General features: G+C 40.6%; 1 protein-coding gene across 2 annotated transcripts; it reads left to right on the forward strand.

The window, feature by feature from the left end:
• The first annotated feature begins 4384 nt into the window (after window positions 1-4384).
• PBDC1 (polysaccharide biosynthesis domain containing 1) lies at window positions 4385-9973 on the forward strand. Of its 2 annotated transcripts, XM_032757208.2 has the most exons (6): window positions 4385-4523; window positions 4940-5005; window positions 6239-6298; window positions 6819-6959; window positions 8217-8328; window positions 8953-9967. In XM_032757208.2, the coding sequence occupies exons 1-6, from the start codon at window positions 4494-4496 to the stop codon at window positions 9240-9242; spliced, it is 699 nt and encodes a 232-aa protein (XP_032613099.1). In that variant the 5' UTR covers window positions 4385-4493; the 3' UTR covers window positions 9243-9967. The 2 variants fall into 2 exon arrangements, with proteins under 2 accessions (XP_032613099.1, XP_032613100.1); XM_032757209.2 differs by lacking the exon at window positions 8217-8328 and having other exon boundaries at window positions 8953-9973.
• The last annotated feature ends 12847 nt before the right edge of the window (window positions 9974-22820 follow it).

Consider the following 22820-nt stretch of genomic DNA (forward strand, 5'->3'; position numbering starts at 1 on the left):
AGCATTTTAATCGGGACTGGTGATGCCTTTTGGTTCCACCGATGGCATATTCCCATTACCCATCTAGGAAGCTAAAGAACGACTAATTGGAGCCTTTCCAAAAAATAGAGGAAATCATACCAGTGGATTTCCATCCCCATTTTTCTTACTCAACACCAAAAGGTCTTTTCTTGATGTAGTTTTTTTGTTGTTGTTTTGTTTTGTTTTATTTTTGAGACGGAGTCTCGCTCTGTCACCAGGCTGGAGTGCAGTGGTGCGATCTTGGCTCACTGCAACCTCCACCTTCCCGGTTCAAGCGATTCTCCTGCCACAGCCTCCTGAGTAGCTGGGACTACAGGCATGCGCCACCACACCCGGCTAATTTTTTTTATTATTAGTAGAGATGGGCTTTCACCATGTTGGCCAGCATGGTCTCGATCTATTGATCTCGTGATCTACCCGCCTCGGCCTCCCAAAATGCTGGGATTACAAGCCTGAGCCACCGTGCCCGGCCTGACATAGCTCTTAAAGTCCACCAACCCTCCCTTTTTATTTCTTGCCTTTCATTCTTGACTGATTCTTCTCTCCTTTGTTTTAACAGCCAACTATTTTGAGTCTATCCAAAATAAGGTAAAGGCAAACACATATTCTGATAACTTTGCCTAGGCTGGTTTCCTTGCCTGGCAATATGAAAAGCTCCAAGTGACAGTTTTATCTCCTGCTGTTTTGGGATACAGAAGCAGTTGGCTTTTGCAATATTGGGAGGAGTCAATTCCTGGTCTCTACAAGTATCTAAGTCTGAGTGGTTGAGTAGTGAGTATTTATCTTATTTTATAGTTATGTATGTATATATGTATCTATGTATTTATTAGAGGTAGAATCTTGATCTGTCACCCAGGTTAGAGTGTAGTGGCACAGTCGTGGCTCACTGTAGCTAGCCTTGGCCTCCCAGCCTCGAGCATCCCTCCTGCCTCAGCCTCCCGAGTAGCTGAGACTACAGGCATGTGCCAACACTCCAGGCTAATTAAAAAAATTTTTTTTTTGTAGAAATGGAGTTTCACCATATTGCCCAGACTTGTCTCAATCTTCTGGAGTCAAGCAAGCCGCCTGCCTCCGCCTCCCAAACTGCTGAGGTTACTGGTTTCAGCCAGCACATCCAGCCTAGTTACCTTATTTAAAACAATAAAAAATAACCCTAAAAAACGAAGTATTCACATATTACACATTTTAATGGGTTTTTAAATTGAAAGGCAGGCTAGGTGCGGTGGCTAACACTTGTTATCCCAGCACTTTGGGAGGCCAAGGTGGGTGGATTATTTGAGGTCAAGAGTTCGAGACCAGCCTGGCCAACATGGTGAAACCTCGTCTCTACTAAAAATAAAAAAAAAATTAGCCCAGTGTGGTGGTGTGCACCTGTAATCCCAGCTACTTGGGAGGCTGAAGCAGGAGAATCACTTGAACCTGGGAGGCAGAGGTTGCAGTGAGCTGAGATCATGCCACTGCACTCCAGCCTGGGTGACAAAGTGAGACCGTCTCAAAAATAAATAAATAAATTTAAAGGCAATGAATTTCCTCAAAATATTAGATAAAGCAAATTACTCAAATGCTTCCTCAAGTAAAAGACCAGTTGGGTCTCTTGGATTTATTCATGTCTATTTATTATGCACCAATTTGGCCATCAGCTTGAGTCTATACCTCTATGCTACTCTATGGACCTCCTGGTAATGCCTCTGCATTTACCAACATTCGGCATACATGCGGATGATTCATCTTATATTCAGAGTTCTATATTACATGGAGACTGCTGCCTTTGAAAAATCATGTCCTCCAGTTTTAGCGGTTCCCTAAAAACTTCCCTCCATCTCCCTGTTTGATTGGTTCTTCCACTCCCCTGAGTTGCTATTCAGAGCAAGCAAATTGTTAAAGACAAGACTTTAACGTATTCCCTCTTGTGCTGAGCTGCCCTCTTACACTTTATGGAGAAAACAGAAGGTGTCTGGAAGGAACACCACAATTTCCTACTTTTGCTATCTCTCTTCATTCATGAAGTTTCTCTGGAGATAGACCTAGCTCATGCTCCAGGATGGTATTTTGCATAAGGCCAGTTACTCAGTACTCTTAAGTTTCTCTAAACTGAAAATAATTTTTGAAGCGCCTGGGATTCCCAAAACATTAAAAATAAGACTCATTAACCATATGATTAATTATATGATCCAGTGATCCCAATTCTGGGTAAATATCCAAAAAAAAAGAAAGCAAGTTCTCACAGTGATATTTGTACACTCACGTTCATAGCAGCATTATTCACAATAGCCAGAAGGTGAAAGCAACCCAAGTGTTTATTGATGAATAAATGGATAAACAAGATGTTGTATTTACATACAATGGATTTTTTTATTTTTGAGACAGAGTCTCACTCTGTCGCCCAGGCTGGAGTGCAGTGGCGCGATCTTGGCTCAGTGCAACCTCTGCCTCCCAAGTTCAAGCAATTATCCTGTCTCAACCTCCCAAGTAGCTGGGATTACAGGCACCCGCCACCATGCCCAGCTAATTTTTTTGTATTTTTAGTACAGACGGGCTTTCACCGTGTTAGCCAGGCTGGTTTCAAACTCCTGATCTCAAGTGATCTGCCTGCCTCAGCCTCCCAAAGTGTTAGGATTACAGGCATGAGTCACCGCACCCGGCCTTAATGGAATCTTATTCAGCTTTAAAAATGTAGGAAATCCTGTCATGTTAAGGAGTAGAGACTTTACCCTTAGAGCAACAGTAAGCTACTGAAGATTTTTAAGTAGGCCAGCTTCATGGTCAGATTTAACTTTTATGATCACTCTAACGCAACACGGAAGATTAATTTGAGGAAGACAAAATTGGAGACAGAGACACCAGCTTGAAGGCAGTGGGTGATGAAAGTCTAAACTAAAGCAGTGGCAGTTGAGATGAATTTTGAGAATTAATGGGGCTTAGAATCAATAGAACTTTTAGGCTAATTTCATGTAGAGGATAAAGGGGAATTAGGATTCTAGTATGACTCCCAGATTTCAGAATAGGATTGGGGCATAAATATCATTGAGCAAGGGAACACAGAGGAGAAATGATGAGTTTAATTTGAGAAGTTAAGTTAGAAGAGCCCATGGGTCATTCAGATAGAATTGACCAGGCAGAGGGAGATCTGATCAGAGATAAATTTGATAGTTGGTACTTCAGGTTTAGTTGAGCTTTCATAAGAAAACTCTAAAGAACTGTAAAGACATAAAAAAGCAGCAGGTCAAGCATTTATGAAGGAAAAAAGGCAGCAAAAAAAAAAGACAAAAGTTGTCGATTGTCTGTCAAAGAACAAGGCAGAGCCTCACAGAAACCAAAGGAAGTAAGAGCTTCTAGAAATAAGTGGTGAGCAGACCCCAATACTCTCAGTTGAGTATACTAAGCATAAAAATATAGGGAGGTTGACAACCTTAGCAAGAGCAGGTTTAGTGGAATGGTCACTGACAACCTGAACAAGGGCAGAAGTCAGATGGTAGTGGGTTGAAGAGGGAGTGGGAGATAAAGAAGAGATGTTAGTGATCATGGAAAGTTCTTCCAAAACAGGTGCAGCTAGAAAGAAACGTGAGGTCTAGGGACTTAAAAAAAAAATCGGGGTAAAGATCAGATAATATAAAAATTTACCATTTTAATCATTTTTAAGCGTACACTTAGGTAGTGTTAAGTATATTTACATTGTTGTGTGACAGGTCTCCAGAACTTTTTCATCTTGCAAAACTGAAACTCTGTATGCATTAAAGAACGATTCTCCACTTTCCTCTCCTTTTGGCCCCTGGTAGCCAAAGGCCCTGTGCTGCCTCAAATGACTATAGATGACTCCACTCTGGATTCAGCTATACTGTTTTTGTAATTCCCAGCAAGGTGCCACTAATGGCTTTGTTTGTGCTATTCCCTCTGCCTGGACTGTCTTTCCCTGTCTGCTTGGCTAAGCTCCCCTTCATGATTCGGCTTAGGTATCCCCCATTCATGCTCCCACATCATCAGATGCTATGCTGTGAGCACTACTGTATCCGGTCCCTCACTATATCTAGTTCTTCCAAGGCAGGGACTAAATTCTTCATTCCTGCATTCTGCGCCCTAGCACCATGCATTTTCGTGAATCATTCCCTGGTTTGGGGTACTGGTGTGTATGTGTATGCGCATGTGAGTATATGCGCATATGAATGGAGAGTAAATTTGAATTTTTGCTGGGCACACGGCGCAGTGAAGACAAGAAAGGGGCACTATTTTAACACAACCTTTTCCCGTGATCACCACCGAAAATTACTGACGAGTCAATCACCTCAGATCTCTCAAGCAGTCCAGCCTACGCAACACTACTCCACCTCTGCGCCTGCGCGGGGAGGGTAAGGCGGGGCCAGCAACTTCCTCAGCGGGAGGGAAAGCGCACAGTGGAGCCGCCAGTTGAGAAGGACTCTGATCCCGCTCAGCTTTCCAGTCAGCTGCGGAAGGAGCCACGCTTTCTGGGTTGCAACATGGCGGCCACCAGTGGAACTGATGAACCGGTGAGACGCTGCTCTGGGGTCGGGTGAGTGGGGAGGTCGAGCCAGGTGGAGCCTTTTTTTTTTCTTTTTTGAGACAATGTATCACTCAGTCGCCCAGGCCGGAGTGCAGCGGTGGGATCACGGCTTACTGCAGCCTGGACCTCCGGGGCTCGGGTCTTCCGCCCACCTCAGCCTCCCGGGGAGCTGGGACTACAGGCCCGTGCCACCACGCCCAGCTACATTTTTTGTATTTTTTGTAGAAACGGGGTTTCGCCATGTTGCCCAGGCTGGTCTCAAACTCCTGGGCTCAGGCGATCCGCCCGCCTCGGCCTCCCAAAGTGCTGGGATTACAGGCATGAGCCACCGCGCCCGGCCTTGGGGGAAGCCACCGCGCCGGGCCTTGGGGGAAGCCTTGAACTCTTTTTCCTCCTTTCTAGGTTTCCGAGGAGTTGGTGTCTGTGGCACATGCGCTTTCTCTCCCAGCAGAGTCGTATGGCAACGATGTGAGTATGACTCACCCACAGCTCCCACCCACTCAGCTAGCCTGGGATCTCTGCAGGACCTGCCACTAAGTTATAACTTCATGTCCTGATAATCTACTGCAGACCCTCTCCACTTACACCAGAAACTGCACCTTCGTTCAGTTCGTTTTAATCTTGGTCCACAGACGCAGGACTAACGCCTGTGGAAGTTGTTCCCCGAGTTGGCCACGCTTTAGAATTACTGGGGAGCTTTTAAACATCCCGCTGCCTAGATTGCAGTTCATACCACCTAAATCAGAATGTTTGGGGAATGAGAGCCAAGAATCAGTATTTTTAAAGGGTCTCTGAGGGATTCCATCGTGCAGCAAAGTTGCACTGGCTTATGGTGTGTCTGGTTTAGAAAATTACTGAGAAAGTGTATGAGGTATTTTCCAAAACAAGACAAGGGGATGTGAGAATAGTGAAAACACCCAAATAAGAGTGTGATACATATAATGAGTGGGTCAGGCCATAAGATCCAAATAATTTAGCTGAAAGAGAAATCCCTAAGGGGCCAAGGCAGTGGAAGACTTGACTGAGGAAATGGAGCTTTAATGTATCCTCAAAGTGCAGGTGGACAAAGGACATGGATTGGCACGTAGGAAAAGTGCATGGTCTAAGGCATGGAGGTAACAAATGCAAATGGCTTTTTCTGGAGTCAGTGAAATAGCTCGGTCTCGTTGGAGTGGGAGATTCCAGTGGAACCTCCAGTGGGGTGCTTGGTAAGACTTATTATAACCTTGACCTGTTTCATGTGCTAATTCATTTTTAGGTGTTACAGTATGGGGAATTGGCTGTTTCATAAACAAAAATGATTACGACATGCTTTAGTCTTAAAAGTGAAAAGTAATTTTCATTTTGATTCTTTGTTCTCCCAACAGCTCAGTGGAATTGATGTTTTACAATGATTTAACTTAATCCTGAGAAGGTGATTTATCTACTGCTATATTTAGTCTCCCAGCTTTCACTAGCAGCTGGGAAAAGATAGCCGGTGGCTCATTGTGTTCATTATACTGTGTAGGTAGCTTCTTTTGGTTGTCATACAGACAAAATAATTATTGTCCAAATTTATTACTCCAGTTTTTATCATTTGACAGTAACATCAAGTTTGGTAGCCCTCTTGAGCATTAACTAGACATCCACATACTTCCTTAATTTGCTATTCAGTAGTAGGATGGGGAGATTTATGACCTGGCATTCTTCACTCCTTTGCAGCCTGATATTGAGATGGCTTGGGCCATGAGAGCAATGCAGCATGCTGAAGTCTATTACAAGGTGAGTTGTCTTTCTTCATTAAGCAGAATTAAACATGTAATTATAGTATATGATGCTCTGCTTATAACTATTCTCAGCAAGTTAAACTGTTGTGTTTTGGAGATAGTTTTTATTAATGTAAGTTCTTACCCACAGACAACAGAGGAGCGAAAGCAAATTTGCTTCTACAATGAGTTCTGCTGCTTTGCCCAGCGTTGTAATGCTAACTGACAAAAGGGCGTCTGGCCCATACATAGTAGGCACTTAATAAATGTTTGTTGAATGAATGAACAATCCACGGAGGGCAATAGCCAGGCAGTACTATGGTTAAATAAGCCAACTGCCAAATTGGGGGAAGGGATTGTAATAATATATTATGGCCTTAAACTGTGTCATGATTTCATCCAGGATGTAGACTGTGGAAACTTCCTGAAGAGATCTTCTGCCCTGAGAACCATAAAGGTTTTTTGGCGGGGATGGGGAAGATAGAAGTATAGTAAATTACAGACTAGCATCTGTATGTTGTCTTACTGTTTCGCAGTTGATTTCATCAGTTGACCCACAGTTCCTGAAACTCACCAAAGTAGATGACCAAATTTACTCTGAGTTCCGGAAAAATTTTGAGACCCTTAGGATAGATGTATTGGACCCAGAAGAACTCAAGTCAGAATCAGCCAAAGAGGTAAAAATTCTCTTTCTTAAATATTACTTAGCATTTAATCAACAATTTTTGATTGTGAATTTTTTTTACATTTAAGCTCTTTTTTTGTTTGAGAAAAATATGTAAAGAACCAGAACTTCTTTTCTAGTTGTAATCAACTAAGTTAGGAAATGAATGTTTTTCCAGTTTATGGACTTTTCATGTTGTTGAGTCTATTTTTTTCTCCTTTTTGTCTTGGACATTTTAAATCTCCACCCATCAGCCCTTTCAGAGGAGGATGGATCAGTTTATTTAGGTAGTATAGCCAGAAGGCTTGGATGGGGAGTGGCAAATAGGGTATAGGAAGGTGTTTTGATTCTCTGGATTTAAGTTCATGTAATTACAGGCCATGGGTAACTGGAAAACTTTTTGTTTTTCATTGCTTATGTGATTATCCTATACTTTGATAGGAAACTAACACTTTTACAGTTAGAAAAAAAAGTTTTCCTTGAGAGTAAACCCTTGGCTAATGAAGAATCTAAAGTTTTTGTTTGTTTGTTTTGTTTTTTTTGTTTTTTGGTTTTTTTTTTTGATACAGGGTCTCGCTCTGTTGCCCAGGCTGGAGTGCAGTGGTGCCATCACAGCTCACTGCAACCTCCACCTCTCGGGCTCAAACAGTCCTCCTGCTTCAGCCTCCCTAGTAGGTGGGACTGCAGGTGCATGCTACCACGCCCAGCTAATATTTTGTATTTTTGGTAGAGACGGGGTTTCACCATGTTGACCAGGCTGGTCTTAAACTCCTGAGCTCAAGCGATCCGCCCGCCTCGGTCTTTCAAAGTGCTGGGATTGCAGGCGTGAGCCACCGCACCCAGCCAAGAATCTACACTTTTAACTCCTAGCAGGCAGTTAGTGATCTTTGTCTTTGGAAAATTGTCACTGCTGAATGGACTCTTTATTAAAATCATTTGTGTTATAGTGGGGATAGATGACCATTTTGGGCTGAACTGACCAATAATTTCAAAACAAAACAATTTACTTAAGAAATAATATTTTAATTCTGCAGTAAAGGATTTATATATTTTTCAGAGTAAAATATTGTTCATCTTGGGAAATATCAGTCTAAAGACACAATAGGTAGCACAGAAACGCATTGCTAGTTTCACTGTGAAACCAACAATCACCTCAATCCTAGTCTCACTATGATTATTTTCCTTACTGGGGAAATGGAAGTCCCTCTCCTGGCCTTAGTACATCAGCCTCTTGCATTTGTCAGCTAAAGCATCGTTTTTGCCTTTATAGAAGTGGAGGCCATTCTGCTTGAAGTTTAATGGGATTGTTGAAGACTTCAACTATGGTACTTTGCTGCGACTAGATTGTTCTCAGGGCTACACTGAGGAAAACACCATCTTTGGTGAGTTTCTTCCCTCTGGAATTGTTTCTGTGTAAGGAGACTGAACAGTCTGGCTTTACTGATGAATCAGTGACATGTATAGTTAGGTCACCTTATCTTGTTTCATCTTTAAAGATCTTGTTGCTATTTTTTATGTAACTTGAAGATAGTTAATTATTTTTTATCTCATTAATATGAGATTGGAATTAAAGATCTCTGAAGTTTATGACTATACTGGAATGGTTTGCATGTTATTTCAATGTTGTCAGTGGATTTCCAGCATATTTAGGGAACAGGCCAGGCACAGTGTCTCATGCCTTGTAATCCCAGCACTTTGGGAGGCTGACATGGGAGGATCACTTGAGCTGAGGATTTTGAGACCAGCCTGGGCAACATAGGGAGACCCCATCTCTACAAAAACATTTAAAAAATTAGCCAGGTATAGTGGTGAGTGTTTGTAGTTCCAGCTATTCAGGAGACTGAGGCAGGAAGATTGCTTGAACCGGGGAAATTGAGGCTGCAGTAAGCTGTGATTGTGCCACTGCAGTCCAGCCCTGGTCATCAGAGTGAGACCCTGTCTCAAAAAAAAGAGATTTAGGGAATAAACTGAGAGTAGGATGATAATCAATTCTGTTCACTTTTCAGCCCCCAGGATACAATTCTTTGCCATTGAAATTGCTCGGAACCGGGAAGGCTATAACAAAGCTGTTTATATCAGTGTTCAGGACAAAGAAGGAGAGAAAGGAGTCAACAATGGAGGAGAAAAAATTGCTGACAGTGGAGAAGAAGAGAACACCAAGAATGGAGGAGAGAAAGGAGCTGATAGTGGAGAAGAAAAAGAGGAAGGAATCAACAGAGAAGACAAAACTGACAAAGGAGGAAAAGGGAAAGAAGCTGACAAAGAAATCAACAAAAGTGGTGAAAACGCTATGTAAGGTATACAGGGAACAGCACTCTAGAAGCTATGACTCAGTTGAGACTACAAGTACCATGGTGCTACTTGCACAGACCCCTTTGGTTAAATGTAAATTCTTGTATAATTGAAGGATACTCAGGAGGACATCTTTCTAGTCTAACAGTCAGGAGCTGCTCTGGTCATTCCCTTGTATGAACTGGTCTAAAGACTATTAGTGGGGTGTTAGTTGATTTTTCCCGGTATACTGTTTCTTGACTGACACTACTGGTCAAGTAAGAAATTTGTAAATAAATTTCTTTTGGTTCTTATTATCTATATCTGACTGACTTTAAAAAGGTATTTGACACTTGAAATTTTTTTCAAATATGTAATCTCATCACCATGTCGTATATAAAATAATTTACTCCTGTTTCTTACTGCTTCTCACTGTTTCCTGTAGTGAAGTTCTCTAAACATGTTAAGTTATACCCGGTGTTGGGATTAGAAGTCCTTACATAAGAATTTACTCTTAATCTCTGAGTGACTATAACTTCCTGATTTCTTTGCTATATATGACAAAAGATTTGATAAATAGCAGCAACCTGAACCTGTCAGACTAGTGAATGCAGCCCAGTTCATATTAGAAGAGCAAGAGACTGGACATGCTTCAGTATTTGCTTTTCTTTTGGTAGCCAGAATGTTACCTGAAAGCTAGCAAAAAAAAAAAAAAAGGGAAAACCAGACAGAGTGGCTACCCCCCCCACTTTTTTTTTTTTTTTGAGATGGAGTCTCACTCTGACTCCCAGGCTGGAGTGCAGTGGCACAATCTCGGCTCACTGCAACCTTGGCCTCCTGGGTTCAAGTGATTCTCCTGCCTCAGCCTCCCAAGTAGCTGGGACTACAGGTGCGTGCCACCATGCCCAGCTAATTTTTTGTATTTTTAGTAGAGACGGATTGTGTGAAGAAAGTCAATGGTAGCTTGATGGGGATAGCATTAAATCTATAAATTACTTTGGGCAGTATGGCCATTTTCACTATATTGATTTTTTTCTCTCCATGAGCATGGAATGTTTTTCCATCTGTTTGTGTCCTCTCTTATTTCCTAGAGCAGTGGTTTGAAGTTTTCCTTGAAGAGGTCCTTCACATCCCTTGTAAGTTGTATTCCTAGGTATTTTATTTTCTTTGTAGCAATTGTGAATGGGAGTTCACTCATGATTTGGCTCTGTTTGTCTATTTTTGGTTTATTGGTGATTTTTGCACATTGATATTATATCCTGAGACTTTGCTGAAGTTGCTTATCAGCTTAAGGAGATTTTGGGCTGAGACGATGGGGTTTTCTAAATATACAATCATGTCATCTACAAACAGAGACAATTTGACTTCCTCTCTTCCTATTTGAAAACCTTTTATTTCTTTCTCTTGGCTGATTGCCCTGACCAGAACTTCCAATACTACATTGAATAGGAGTGGTGAGAGAGGGCATCCTGGTCTTGTGCCGATTTCCAAAGGGGATGCTTCCAGCTTTTGCCCATTCAGTATGATATTGGCTGTCGGATTATCATAAATAGCTCTTATTATTTTGAGATACGTTCCATCAATACCTAGTTTATTGAGAGTTTTTAGCATGAAGGGGTGTTGAATTTTATGGAAGGCCTTTTCTGCATCTATTGAGATAATCATATGTTTTTTGTCATTGGTTCTGTTTATGTGATAGATTACGTTTATTGATTTGCATATGTTGAACCAGCCTTGCAACCGCAGATGAAGCTGACTTGATCGTGGTGGATAAGCTTTTTGACATGCTGCTGTATTTGGTTTGCCAGTATTTTATTGAGGATTTTCCTATCGATGTTCTTCAGGGATATTGGCCTAAAATTATCCTTTTTTTGTTGTGTCTCTGCCAGGCTTTGGTATCAGGATGATGTTGGCCTCATAAAATGAGTTAGGGAGGAGTCCCTCTTTTTCTGTTGTTTGGAATAGTTTCAGAAGGAATGGTACCAGCTCTTCTTTGTACCTCTGGTAGAATCTGGCCGTGAATCCCTCTGGTCCTTAACTTGTTTTTGGTTGGTAGGCTATTAATTACCGCTTCAATTTCAGACCTTGTTACTGGTATATTCAGGGATTCGACTTCTTCCTGGTTTAGACTTGGGAGGGCGTATATGTCCAGGAATTTATCCATTTCTTCTAGGTTTTCTAGTTTATTTGCATAGAGGTCTTTTTAGTATTCTCTGATGGTAGTTTGTATTTCTGTGGGATCAGCGGTGATATCCCCTTTATCATTTTTTATTGCGTCCATTTGATTCTCTCTCTTTTCTTCTTTATTAGCCTGGCTAGCAGTCTATCTATTTTTTTGATCTTTTCAAAAAACAGCTCCTGGATTCATTGATTTTTTGAAGGGTTTTTTGTGTCTCTGTTGCCTTCAGTTCTGCTCTGATCTGTTATTTCTTGTCTTTAGTTAACTTTTGAATTTGTTTTCTCTTGCTTCTCTAGTTCTTTTAATTGTGATGTTAGGGTGTTGATTTTAGATATATCCTGCTTTCTCTTGTGGGCATTTAGTGCTATAAATTTCCCTCTAAATACTGTTTTGGCTGTGTCCCAGACATTCTGGTATGTTGTGTCTTTTTTCTCATTGGTTTCAAAGAACATCTTTATTTCTGCCTTCTTTTCGTTATTTTCCCAGTAGTCATTCAATAGCAGGTTGTTCAGTTTCCATGTAGTTGTGTGGTTTTGAGTGAGTTTCTTAATCCTACCTTCTAATTTGATTGCACTGTGGTCTGAGAGACTGTTATGATTTCTGTTCTTTTGCATTTGTTGAGGAGTTTTTACTTCCAATTATGTGGTCAATTTTAGAATAAGTGTGATGTGGTTCTGAGAAGAATATATATTCTGTTGATTTGTGGTGGAGAGTTCTGTAGATGTCTACTAGGTCTGCTTGTTCCAGAGCTGAGTTCAAGCCCTGAATATCCTTGTTAATTTTCTGTCTCATTTATCTTTCTAATATTGACAGTGGGGTGTTAAAGTCTACCACTATTATTGTGTGGGAGTCTAAGTCTCTTTGTAGGTCTCTATGAACTTGCTTCGTGAATCTGGGTGCTCCTTATTGGGTGCATACCTATTTAGGATAGCCAGCTCTTTTTGTTGCATTGATCCCTTTACCATTATGTAATACCCTTCTTTGTCTCTTTTGGTCTTTGTTGGTTTAAAGTCTGTTTTATCAGAGACTAGGATTGGAACCCCTGCTTTCTTCTGCTTTCCATTTGCTTGGTAAATATTTCTCCATCCCTTTATTTTGAGCCTGTGTGTGTCCTTGCACGTGAGATGGGTCTCCTGAATACAGTACACTGATGGGTCTTGACTCTATCCAATTTGCCAGTCTGTGTCTTTTAATTGGGGCATTTAGCCCATTTACATTTAAGGTTCATATTTTTAATGTGTGAATTTGATTCTGTCATTATGATATTAGCTGGTTATTTTGCCCGTTAGTTGATGCAGTTTCTTCATAGTGTTGATGGTCTTTACAATTTGGTATGTTTTTGCAGTGACTAGTACCGGTTGATCCTTTCCATGTTTAGTGCTTCCTTCAGGAGCTCTTGTAAGGCAGGCCTGGTGGTGACAAAATCTCTCAGCATTTGCTTGACTGTAGAGGATTTCATTTCTTCTTCGCTTATGAAGCTTAGTTTGGCTGGATATGAAATTCTGGGTTGAAAATTCTTTTAAGAATGTTGAATATTACCATCCACTCTCTTCTGGCTTGTAGCGTTTCTGCAGAGAGATCCAGTGTTAATCTGATGGGTTTCCCTTCGTGGGTAACCTGACCTTTCTCTCTGGCTGCCCTTCACGTTTTTTCCTTCATTTCAACCTTGGTGAACCTGACGATTATGTGTCTTGGAGTTGCTCTTCTCGAGGAGTATCTTAGTGGTGTTCTCTGTATTTCCTGAATTTGATTGTTGGCCTCTCTTGCTAGTTTGGGAAAGTTCTCCTGGATAATATCCTGAAGAATGTTTTCCAACTTGTTGCCATTTTCCCCATCACTTTTAGGTACACCAATCAATCATAGGTTTGGTCTTTTCACATAATCCCATATTTCTTGGAGCCTTTGTTTACTTCTTTTCATTCTTTTTTCTCTCATCTTGTCTTCACACTTTATTTCATTAAATTGATCTTCATTCTCCGATAGCCTTTCCTATGCGTGATCGATTTGACTATTGATCCTTGTGTATGCTTCATGAAGTTCTCATGCTGTGTTTTTTAGCTCTATCAGGTCATTTATGTTCTTCCCTAAACTGGGTATTCTAGTTAGCAATTCTTCTAACCTTTTTTCAAGATTCTTAGCTTCCTTGCACTGGGTTAGAACATGCTTCTTTAGCTCAGAGGAGTTTCTTATTACCCACCCTCTGAAGCGTACTTCTGTCAGTTTGTCAAACTCATTCTCCATCTAGTTTTGTTCCCTTGCTGGCGAGGAGTTGTGTTCCTTTGAAGGAGAAGAGGCATTCTGGTTTTTGGAATTTTCAGCCTTTTTGTGCTGTTTTTTTCTCCTCTTCATGCATTTATCTACCTTTGCTCTTTGATGTTGGTGAGCTTTGGATGACGTTTCTGTCTAGACGTCCTTTTTGTTGATGTTGATGCTATTCCTTTCTGTTTTTTAGTTTTCCTTCTAACAGTCAGCCCCCTCCCCTGCAGGTCTGCTGTAGTTTGCTGGAAGTCCACTCTATCTGCCTGGGTATCACCAGCAGAGGCTGCAGAACAGCATAGATTGCTGCCTCTTCCTTCTTCTGGAAGCTTCATCCCAGAGGGCCCCTGCCAGATGCCAGCTGGAGCTCTCCTGTATGAAGTGTCCGTTGACCCCTGCTGGGAGGTGTTTCCCAGTCAGGATGCACAGGGTTCAGGGACCCACTTGAGGCAGTCTGTTTCTTAGCAGAGCCCGAGCGCTGTGCTGGGAGATCCACTGCTCTCCAGAGCTGGCAGGCAGGAACGTTTAAGCCTGCTGAAGCTGTACCCACAGTCACCCCTTCCCCCAGGTGCTCTGTCCCAGGGAGATGGGAGTTTTATCTATAAGCCCCTGACTGGGGCTGCTGCCTTTCTTTCAGAGATGCCCTGTCCTGAGAGGAGGAATCTAGAGAGGCAGTCTGGTTACAGTGGCTTTGCTCAGCTTCGGTGGGATCCACCCAGTTCAAACTTCCGGGAGGCTTTGTTTACACTGTGAGGGGAAAACCACCTACTGAAGCCTCAGTAATGGCAGACACCCCTCCCCCCACCATGCTTGAGAGTCCCAAGTGGACTTCAGACTGCTGTGCTGGTTGCAAGAAATCAAGCCTGTGGATCTTAGCTTTCTGGGGTCCGTAGGGGTGGGTTCTGCTGAGCTAGAGCACTTGGCTCCCTGGCTTCAGCCTCCTTTCCAGGGAAGTGAACGGTTTTGTCTCACTGGCGTTCCAGGTGCCACTGGGGTTTGAAAAAATACTCCTACAGCTAACTTGGTGTCTGCCCAAAGGTATTCCAGTTTTGTGCTTGAAACCAGGTCCCTGGTAGTGTAGGCACCATAGGGACTCTCCTGGTCTGCAGGTTGCAAAGACCATGTGAAAAGCATAGTATCTTGGCCTGAGTGTCCTCAGGGCACAGTCCCTCATGGCTTCCCTTGGCTAGGGGAGGGAGTTCCCCATCCCTTTCCCTTCCCAGCTGAGGCAACGCCCCACCCTGCTTCAGTTTGCCCACCGTGGGCTGCACCCACTGTCTAACCAGTCCCAATGAGATGAGCCGGGTACCTCAGTTGGAAATGCAGAAATCACCTGCCTTCTGTGTTGATCTCGCTTAGAGCTGCAGACCGGAGCTGTTCTTATTTGGCCATCTTGCCAGCCACTGTCTAATGGCTTTTCAGAGTACATGCTTCAGTTATCTCCACATGTATATAAAAGTTTATTCATTACCTCATAGACACACTGAGCTTGACTGCTGAAACTGGTTAGAAGAAACCACAATGTTTATAGTACATACAGTAAATACAAGGCTAACCACAGCACGATGATGCAAGAAAGGATTTACCAGAGCAGAGAAGGGAAAAGTGAGGCTTTTTTTTATTCCAGTGGACACAGGGAAAAAATAAAATTAAAACTAATTGACAAGTTATGCCCTAGGCAAGAGCTGAACTGTAGATGCATACATCTAGCAGCAACAATTGTGCACAAAGCAAATAGGTTTCTCCATGAATTGGCTTCGGCAAATTCTTAGAAATATTTAAAACATTTGTTAGAGTCTTCATTTTATAAAAATGTCTTTTTTAGAAGGGGTAGGAGAATTTTAAATACTTCATACTAGACAGACTTTGTTATTAAGAACTTTTACTATATTAACTTTTCTAGTTCGTATCTTATTAAATATTCACAAAAGTGCATTCATATACATTGCCTCAGGCTGAGGAAGAATAAAGATTATTGGCCACATACAGTTGTGCCCCTGATGGCCTTTTCCAGGTAGCTCGCCAGTAAGAAAATGTGCCTAATGACTTCTCTCTGATTGGTTTTAGAGAATAAGAAACATGCACTTGAAAGTCAGAGTACTTTAAAGCAAGAGGCATCTGTCCAAAGACTGGTTGATGAAATCTGGGGAAAGGGAGGGAAATACAGAGAATACTGTGGCTGCCCTGTAAGGGAACAGGAATTCAAGGCAGCATCCAAAGTTAGAGGTAAAGGAGCGGGCAGAATGGTGCTCTGGTGCAGTAAACAATTCTTAAGATGGACTTAAGGTAACCACCACTTGGCATACATGTCCTTTATAATTCCCATCTGTTTCAGTGTGGGCATGACTCGTGGATATGAAGAAATTTTATTCCTGTGATTAAGTTACTGATCATTTTATTTTGAGTTAATCAAAGGGGAGATTATCCTGAAGTGAATCTTGCCTAATCAGGTGAGCTCTTAGACAAGTGGCCACAGCAGATGTTCTCATGTTGGCCTTGAAGAAGCAAACAGCCATGTTGTGAGAGGAGGGTACTTTGTGGTAAGGACGTGAGAGTGGCTCTCTAGAACCTGAGATTGTTCCCTGTCCGACAGCAAGAAAACAGGATTTCACTCTTAAGTTGCAAGTAATTGAATTCTGCCAACAACCAGTGAGCTTGTAGAAGATCTCAAGCCTCAGATGAGATTGATACCATGACTTCAGCCCTGTGAGATCCTGAACAGAGGACTCAGTTAAACTACCTGGACTCCTGACCCATAGGACTGTGAGATAATAAATGGGTGTTGTCTTAAGCCACTAATTACATGTCAATTTGTTACAGAGCAATAGAAAACGACCACAGACTTTGGTACTTGGAGTGGAGTGCCACTGTGACAAATGACTAAAATGTGAAAGGGGACTTTGAAATCAGGTACTGAATTGAGGCTGGAAGAATTTTGAGGAGCATGACAGAGAAAGCCCAAATTGCCTTAAACAGACTTTCAGTAGAAATAAGGACTTTAAGGATGCTGCTGGTGAGGGCTCAGAAGGAAGTAAGGAACAGATTATTGGAAAGCAGAGGAAGGGGGATTGTAGCTTTGTAGTTAGAGAGCAGGAAATTTGAGATTTGAGCCCTTGTTCTGAATTATTTGAAAGATGTTATTCAGACTTACCATAGTGTGCAAACAACTATTTATTCAGAATGTGGTAGCATTCCAATAAGACATCTTTTGGAGGCAGGAAAAAGGCATAGAGACTAATTTTTTACACTTGCAGAAGGGAAAACTGCAGCCATATTTAAGTTTTAAGTCACAAAATTTTTGATAATTTGTTACATCAATAATAGGAAGTTAATAAAGAAGACGTGCTGAGCACTACCCCAAAAGTAGAGACATTCACTGCACTGTCATTGTTTATTTTGAAACTATAAACACAGGGATATGTTGTACCAGAGGACTGAAGACATAACCTGCATACAAAGTGAGCTTGAATGATTGTAAACCATTTTTAACTTACTCTCCACAGGAACTCTATAGCTGAGTTTGTGTGTGTTGTGTGGTATTGGTATAACTGGAAGTTCTCAAATTTACCTTTATGGATAATAGGATTCTTATTAAAGAGAATTTGCTAATTTGAAGCTGATATATACATATTAATAAAACTCAACAGTAACTTCATCAGTTGTATAGAACTTGGACCAAGAAAATATTTTTCTGGGAAAAAGTATTTTGTCATTAACATTGTTTAAAATTGCCAGAGCATGATGAAAATTTAAGCAGACAAGGTTTTTTTTGGTTTTTCTGTTTTTAAATTTTCTACAGAGAATACACCTTTTTTATAGCCTGCACTCAGTGTGGACAATTCTCATTACCCAACTTTGCTACATCATTATTGTTTTCACGAATTTGTCATTCAGATAAATAGTATCATAACTGATTGTTCAAAAATAAAGGCATGTATGTATGTTACGTAAATGGTCATTTTGCCATGCCTAAATGTTTCTATCTCTAGAATTGTGAAAACATTACAACTGTCAATACATTGTTGGTTTCCTGAATTACACTGCTGCCACTTGACTATATAACTGGCTAGTTTTTGAAATGTTTTAAATTTTGGATTCAGGGGACACATGTGCAGGTTTGTTACCTGGGTATATTGCATGATGCTCAAGTCTGGAGTATAGATGATCCCATCACCCAGATAGTGAGCATAGTACCCTATAGGTAGTTTTTCAGCACATAACCTTCTCCTTTACTCTCCCCTTCTAGTAGTCCTCAGTGTCTGTTGTTCTCATCTTTATGTATATTTGTATTCAATGTTTAGCTCCTACTTACAATTGAGACCATGTTGCTGCAAAGGACATGATTTCATTCTTTTTTATGACCGTGTAGTATTTCATGGTGTATATGTGCCACATTTTCCTTATCCCCACCACCATTGATGGGCATCTAGGTTAATTTTACATCTTTGCTATTGTGAATAGTGCTGCTATGAACATATGGATGCATATGGCTCTTTGATAGAACGATTTATTTTTTTGAGACAAGAGTCTTACTCTGTTGCCCAGGCTGGAGTGCAGTGGCATGATCTCGGCTCACTGCCATCTTCGCCTCATAGGTTCAAGTGATTCTCATGCCTCAGCCTCCTGAGTAGTTGAGATTACAGGCATGCACCACAACGCCCGACTGATTTTTGTACTTTCAGTACAGATGGGGTTTCACCATGTTGACCGGGCTGGTCTCGAATTCCTGGCCTCAAGTGATCCACACACCTTTGCCTCCCAAAGTGCTGGGATTACAGGTGTGATGGCCTAGAACAATTTATTTTCCTTTGGTACATACCCACTAATGGGATTGCTGTGTTGAATGGTAATTCTAAATTCTTTGAGAAACCTCTAAGCTGCTTTCCACAATGGCTGAACTAATTTACGTTCCTACCAGCAGTGTATATATGTTCCCTTTTATCCACAGCCTTACCAACATCTGTTATTTTATACTTTTTATAGCCATTCTGACTGTTGTGAGATGGTATCTCACTGTGATTTTGATTTTCATTTCTCTGATGATTAAAGATGAGCATTTTAAAAAATATATTTGTTGGCTACTTGTATGTCTTTTTCTGAGAAGTGTCTGCTCGTGTCTTTTGCCCACGTTTTCATGAAGTTACTGGTTTTTCGCTTATTCAATTGTTTAAGTTCCTTATAGATTCTGGATATTACACCTTTGTCAGATGCAGTTTGTTAATATTTTCTTCCATCCTGTAGGTTGTCTGTTTACTCTGTTAATAGTTTCTTTTGGTGTGCAGAAACTCTTTAATTAAGTCCCATTTGTTAATTTTTGTTTTTGTTGCAATTGCTTTTGAGGACTTAGTCATAAATTCTTTGCCAAAGCTGATATCTAGAAGGGAATTTCCTAGATTTTCTTTCAGGATTTTTATAGTAAGAGGTCTTAAATTTAAATGTTTTATCCAACATGTTAATTTTTGTATATGGTAAAAGGAAGGGGTTGTCTCATTCTTCTGCATAGGGCTAGCCAGCTATTCCAGCACCATTTATTGACTAGAAACTTCTTTCCCCATTTCTTATTTGTATCAAATTTATTGAAGATCAGTTGGTTGTAGGTGTGCAGCTTTATTTCTGGGTTCTCTTATTCTGTTTCATTGGTCTATGTGTCTGTTTTTGTACCATTATCACGCGATTTTGCTTACTGTAGCCTTGTAGTATAGTTAGAAGTTGTGTAATGTGATGCCTACAGCTTTTTTATTTTTGCTTAGGATTGCTTTGACTATTCCAGCTCTTTTTTGACTTCATTTGGATTTTTTTTTCTATTTTTGTGAAAAATGATGTTGGTAGTTTGATAGCATTGAATCTGTAGATTGCTTTGTGCAGTATAGCCATTTTAAGAACATCGATTCTTCTAATCCATGAGCATGTAATGTTTTCTTATTTGTTTGTGTCATCTGTTATTTCTTTCAGCGGTGTTTTATAGTCCTTCTTGTAGAGATCTTTTCCTTCCTTAGATAGGTGTATTCCTAGGTATTTTATATTTTGTGGCTTTTGTAGATGGAATTGCATTATTGATTTGGCTCTCATCTTGAATGTTATTGGTGTATAGAAATGCTACTGATTTTTGTACATTGATTTTTGTATCCTGAAACTTTACTGAAGTAATTTGTCAGTTCTGGGAGTTTTGGGCAGAGTCTTTATTGTTTTCTAGGTATAAAATCATATCATTGGTGAAGAGAGATAATTTTACTTTTTCTTTTCCTATTTGGATACCTTCTTTTTATTTCTCTTGCCTGATTGCCCATGGAGGATTTTACATGGGAGATTTTTACTGGCCAGTCCTAGAACTGATATGTATCTTCTACTCACAGTCTTTCAAATATAACTCAGTCCCCTGCAAGAGGACTGCAGAGGAGAGGGGGAGATTTATTCTGGGCATGTGCCCAGGAAAATGAGGAGAAAAATGTTTTGATGATTACCTACCCAGTCACTGTTACAGTAGGTAGTTATTCTTGTCTCCCATGCATATGATTGATTTCAGCTTATTCATTTCTCAAATTCTAGAAACAGGTTCCCAGTCTGTTACTCTGTTACCCAATGAATTTCTAATTGCACACTTCTTTTTTTTTAAACCAGCTTTACTGAGGTATAATTGTGAAGTGAAATTGTATATATTTAAGTTATACATGATGTTTTGATACACATACTTCAACCTGACATTTCCCTTCCACACTACCCTAGCAGAGGGTCTCCATGAGGGCCCCATCCCTTCAGTAAACTTCTGGCTAGACATCCATGCATTTGCATACATCATCTGAAATCTAGGCAGAGGTTCCCAAACCTCAACTCTTGACTTTTCTGCATCTGAGGGCTCAACACTATGTGGAAACTGCCAATGATTGGGGCTTGCACCCTCTGAAACCATTGCCTGAGCTGTACCTTGGCCCCTTTTAGTCACAGCTGGAGCAGCTGAGATGCAGGGCCCCAAGTCCCTATGCTGCACATAGCAGGGGGGCCCTGGGCCTGGCCCACCAAACTGTTTTTTCCTCCTAGGCCTCCGGGCCTGTGATGGGAGGCACTGCCGTGAAGGTATCTGACATGCTTTGGAGACATTTTCCCCATTGTCTTGGTGATTAACATTTGGCTCCTCATTACTTATGTACATTTCTGCAGCTGGCTTAAATTTCTCCCAAGAACATGGGGTTTTCTTTTGCATCATCAGGCTGCAAATTTTCCAAAGTTTTCTTCTGCCAGATACCCTAAATAATCTCTCAAGTTAAAATTTCTACAGATACCTAGGACAGGGGCAAAATGCCACCGGTCTCTTTGCATAGTAAGAGTAACGTTTACTCCAGTTCCCAACAAGTTCCTCATTTTCATCTGAGACCACTTCGGCCTAGAACTTATTGTCAGTATCACTATCAGCATTTTGGTTAAAGCCAATCAACAAGTCTCTAGGAAGTTCCAAACTTTCACACATCTCCTTTTCTTTTTCTGAGCCCTCCAAACTGTTCCAGCCTCTGCTTTCTACCCATTTCCAAAGTCACTTCCACATTTTTGGGTATCTTTACACCAGCACCCCAATACTGGTACCAATTTACTGTATTAGTCTGTTCTCACACTGCTAATAAATACATACCCAAGACTGGGTAATTTTTAAAGGAAAGAAGTTTAATTGCGTCACAGTTCCACGTGGCTGGGGAGGCCTCACAATCATGTCAGAAGGCAAAAAAGGAGCAAAGTCATGTTTAGCATGGCAGCAGGTAAAAGAGAGCATTTGCAGGGGAGCTCCCCTTTGTAAAACCATCAGATCTTGTGAGACTTATTCAGTATCATAAGAACAGCATGGGAAAGACCTACCCTCATGATTCAATTACCTCCTACTGGGTCCCTCACACAACTTTCGGGAATTATGGCACCCACAATTTAAGATAAGATTTGGGTGGGGATACAGCAAAATCATAGCAATTATTCAGAGGTATTGGCCTGCAGTTTTCTTTTTTTTGATACGTTCTTGGTATCAGTGTAATACTGGCCTCATAGAATGAGTTTGGAAGTATTCCCTCCTCCTCTATTTTTTAGAATAATTTCATTTGGATTAGTATTAGCTCTCCTTTAAGTGTTGGTAGAATTCAGCAGTGAAGACATTGGATCTTGGACTTTTTTCTTGAGAGATTTTTTTTATTATAGTTTTGATCTCATTACTTGTTATTGGTCTGTTCAGGTTTTGGATTCGTCCCTGGTTTATTCTTGGTAGGTTGTATGTGTCTAGAAATTTGTCCATTTCTTGTAGATTTTCCAATTTATTGGCATATAGTTGCTCATAGTAGCCACTAATAATCCTTTGACTTTCTGCATATCAGTTGTAATATCTTTTTTACAATTTTCATCTTCTCTATTTTTTTCTTAGTCAGGCTAAAGGTTTGTCAATTTTGTTTAACTTTTTACAAAACCAACTTCTGTTTCATTGATCTTTGTATTTTTTAATTTCAATTTCCTTACTTTCTTCTCTGATCTTTATTATTTCTTTTCTTCTACTAATTTTATTAGGTTTGGTTTGCTCTTACTTTTCTAGTTCAAGATGCATAGTTAGATTTTTTTGAAGTTTTTGCCCTTTATTATGTAGCCACTTATAGCTATAAACTTCACTCTGAGTACTGCTTTGTTGTATTCCATATGTTTTGGTATGCTGTGTTCCCATTATCATTTGTTTCAATACGTTTTTTAATTTTCTTCTTAATTTCTTCATTCACCCACTGGTCATTCAGAAGCATATTGATTAATTTCCACGTATTTGTGTATTTTCTTTTTCTTTATTTTTATTTTGTATTTTTACATAGGTATTGGGGTATGGTTGGTTTTTGGTTACATGAGTAAGTTCTTTAATGGTGATTTGTGAGATTTTGGTGCACTTATCACCCGAGCAGTATACACTGCATCACATTTGCAGTCTTTTATTCCTCACTCCTCCCATCCTTCCCTGCTGAGTCCCCAAAATCCATTGTATCATTCTTATGCCTTGCATCCTCATATGTTTGCTCTCACATTTCAGTGAGAACATATGATGTTTGGTTTTCCATTCCTGGGTTACTTCACTTAGAATAATAGTCTACAATCTTATCTAGGTTGCTGCAAATGCCATTAATTGATTCCTCTTTATGGCTGATTAGTATTCCATATATATAT

Source organism: Hylobates moloch, unplaced genomic scaffold, assembly GCF_009828535.3.
Source record: "Hylobates moloch isolate HMO894 unplaced genomic scaffold, HMol_V3 SCAFFOLD_7, whole genome shotgun sequence".
NCBI classification, from domain to species: Eukaryota; Metazoa; Chordata; class Mammalia; order Primates; family Hylobatidae; genus Hylobates; species Hylobates moloch.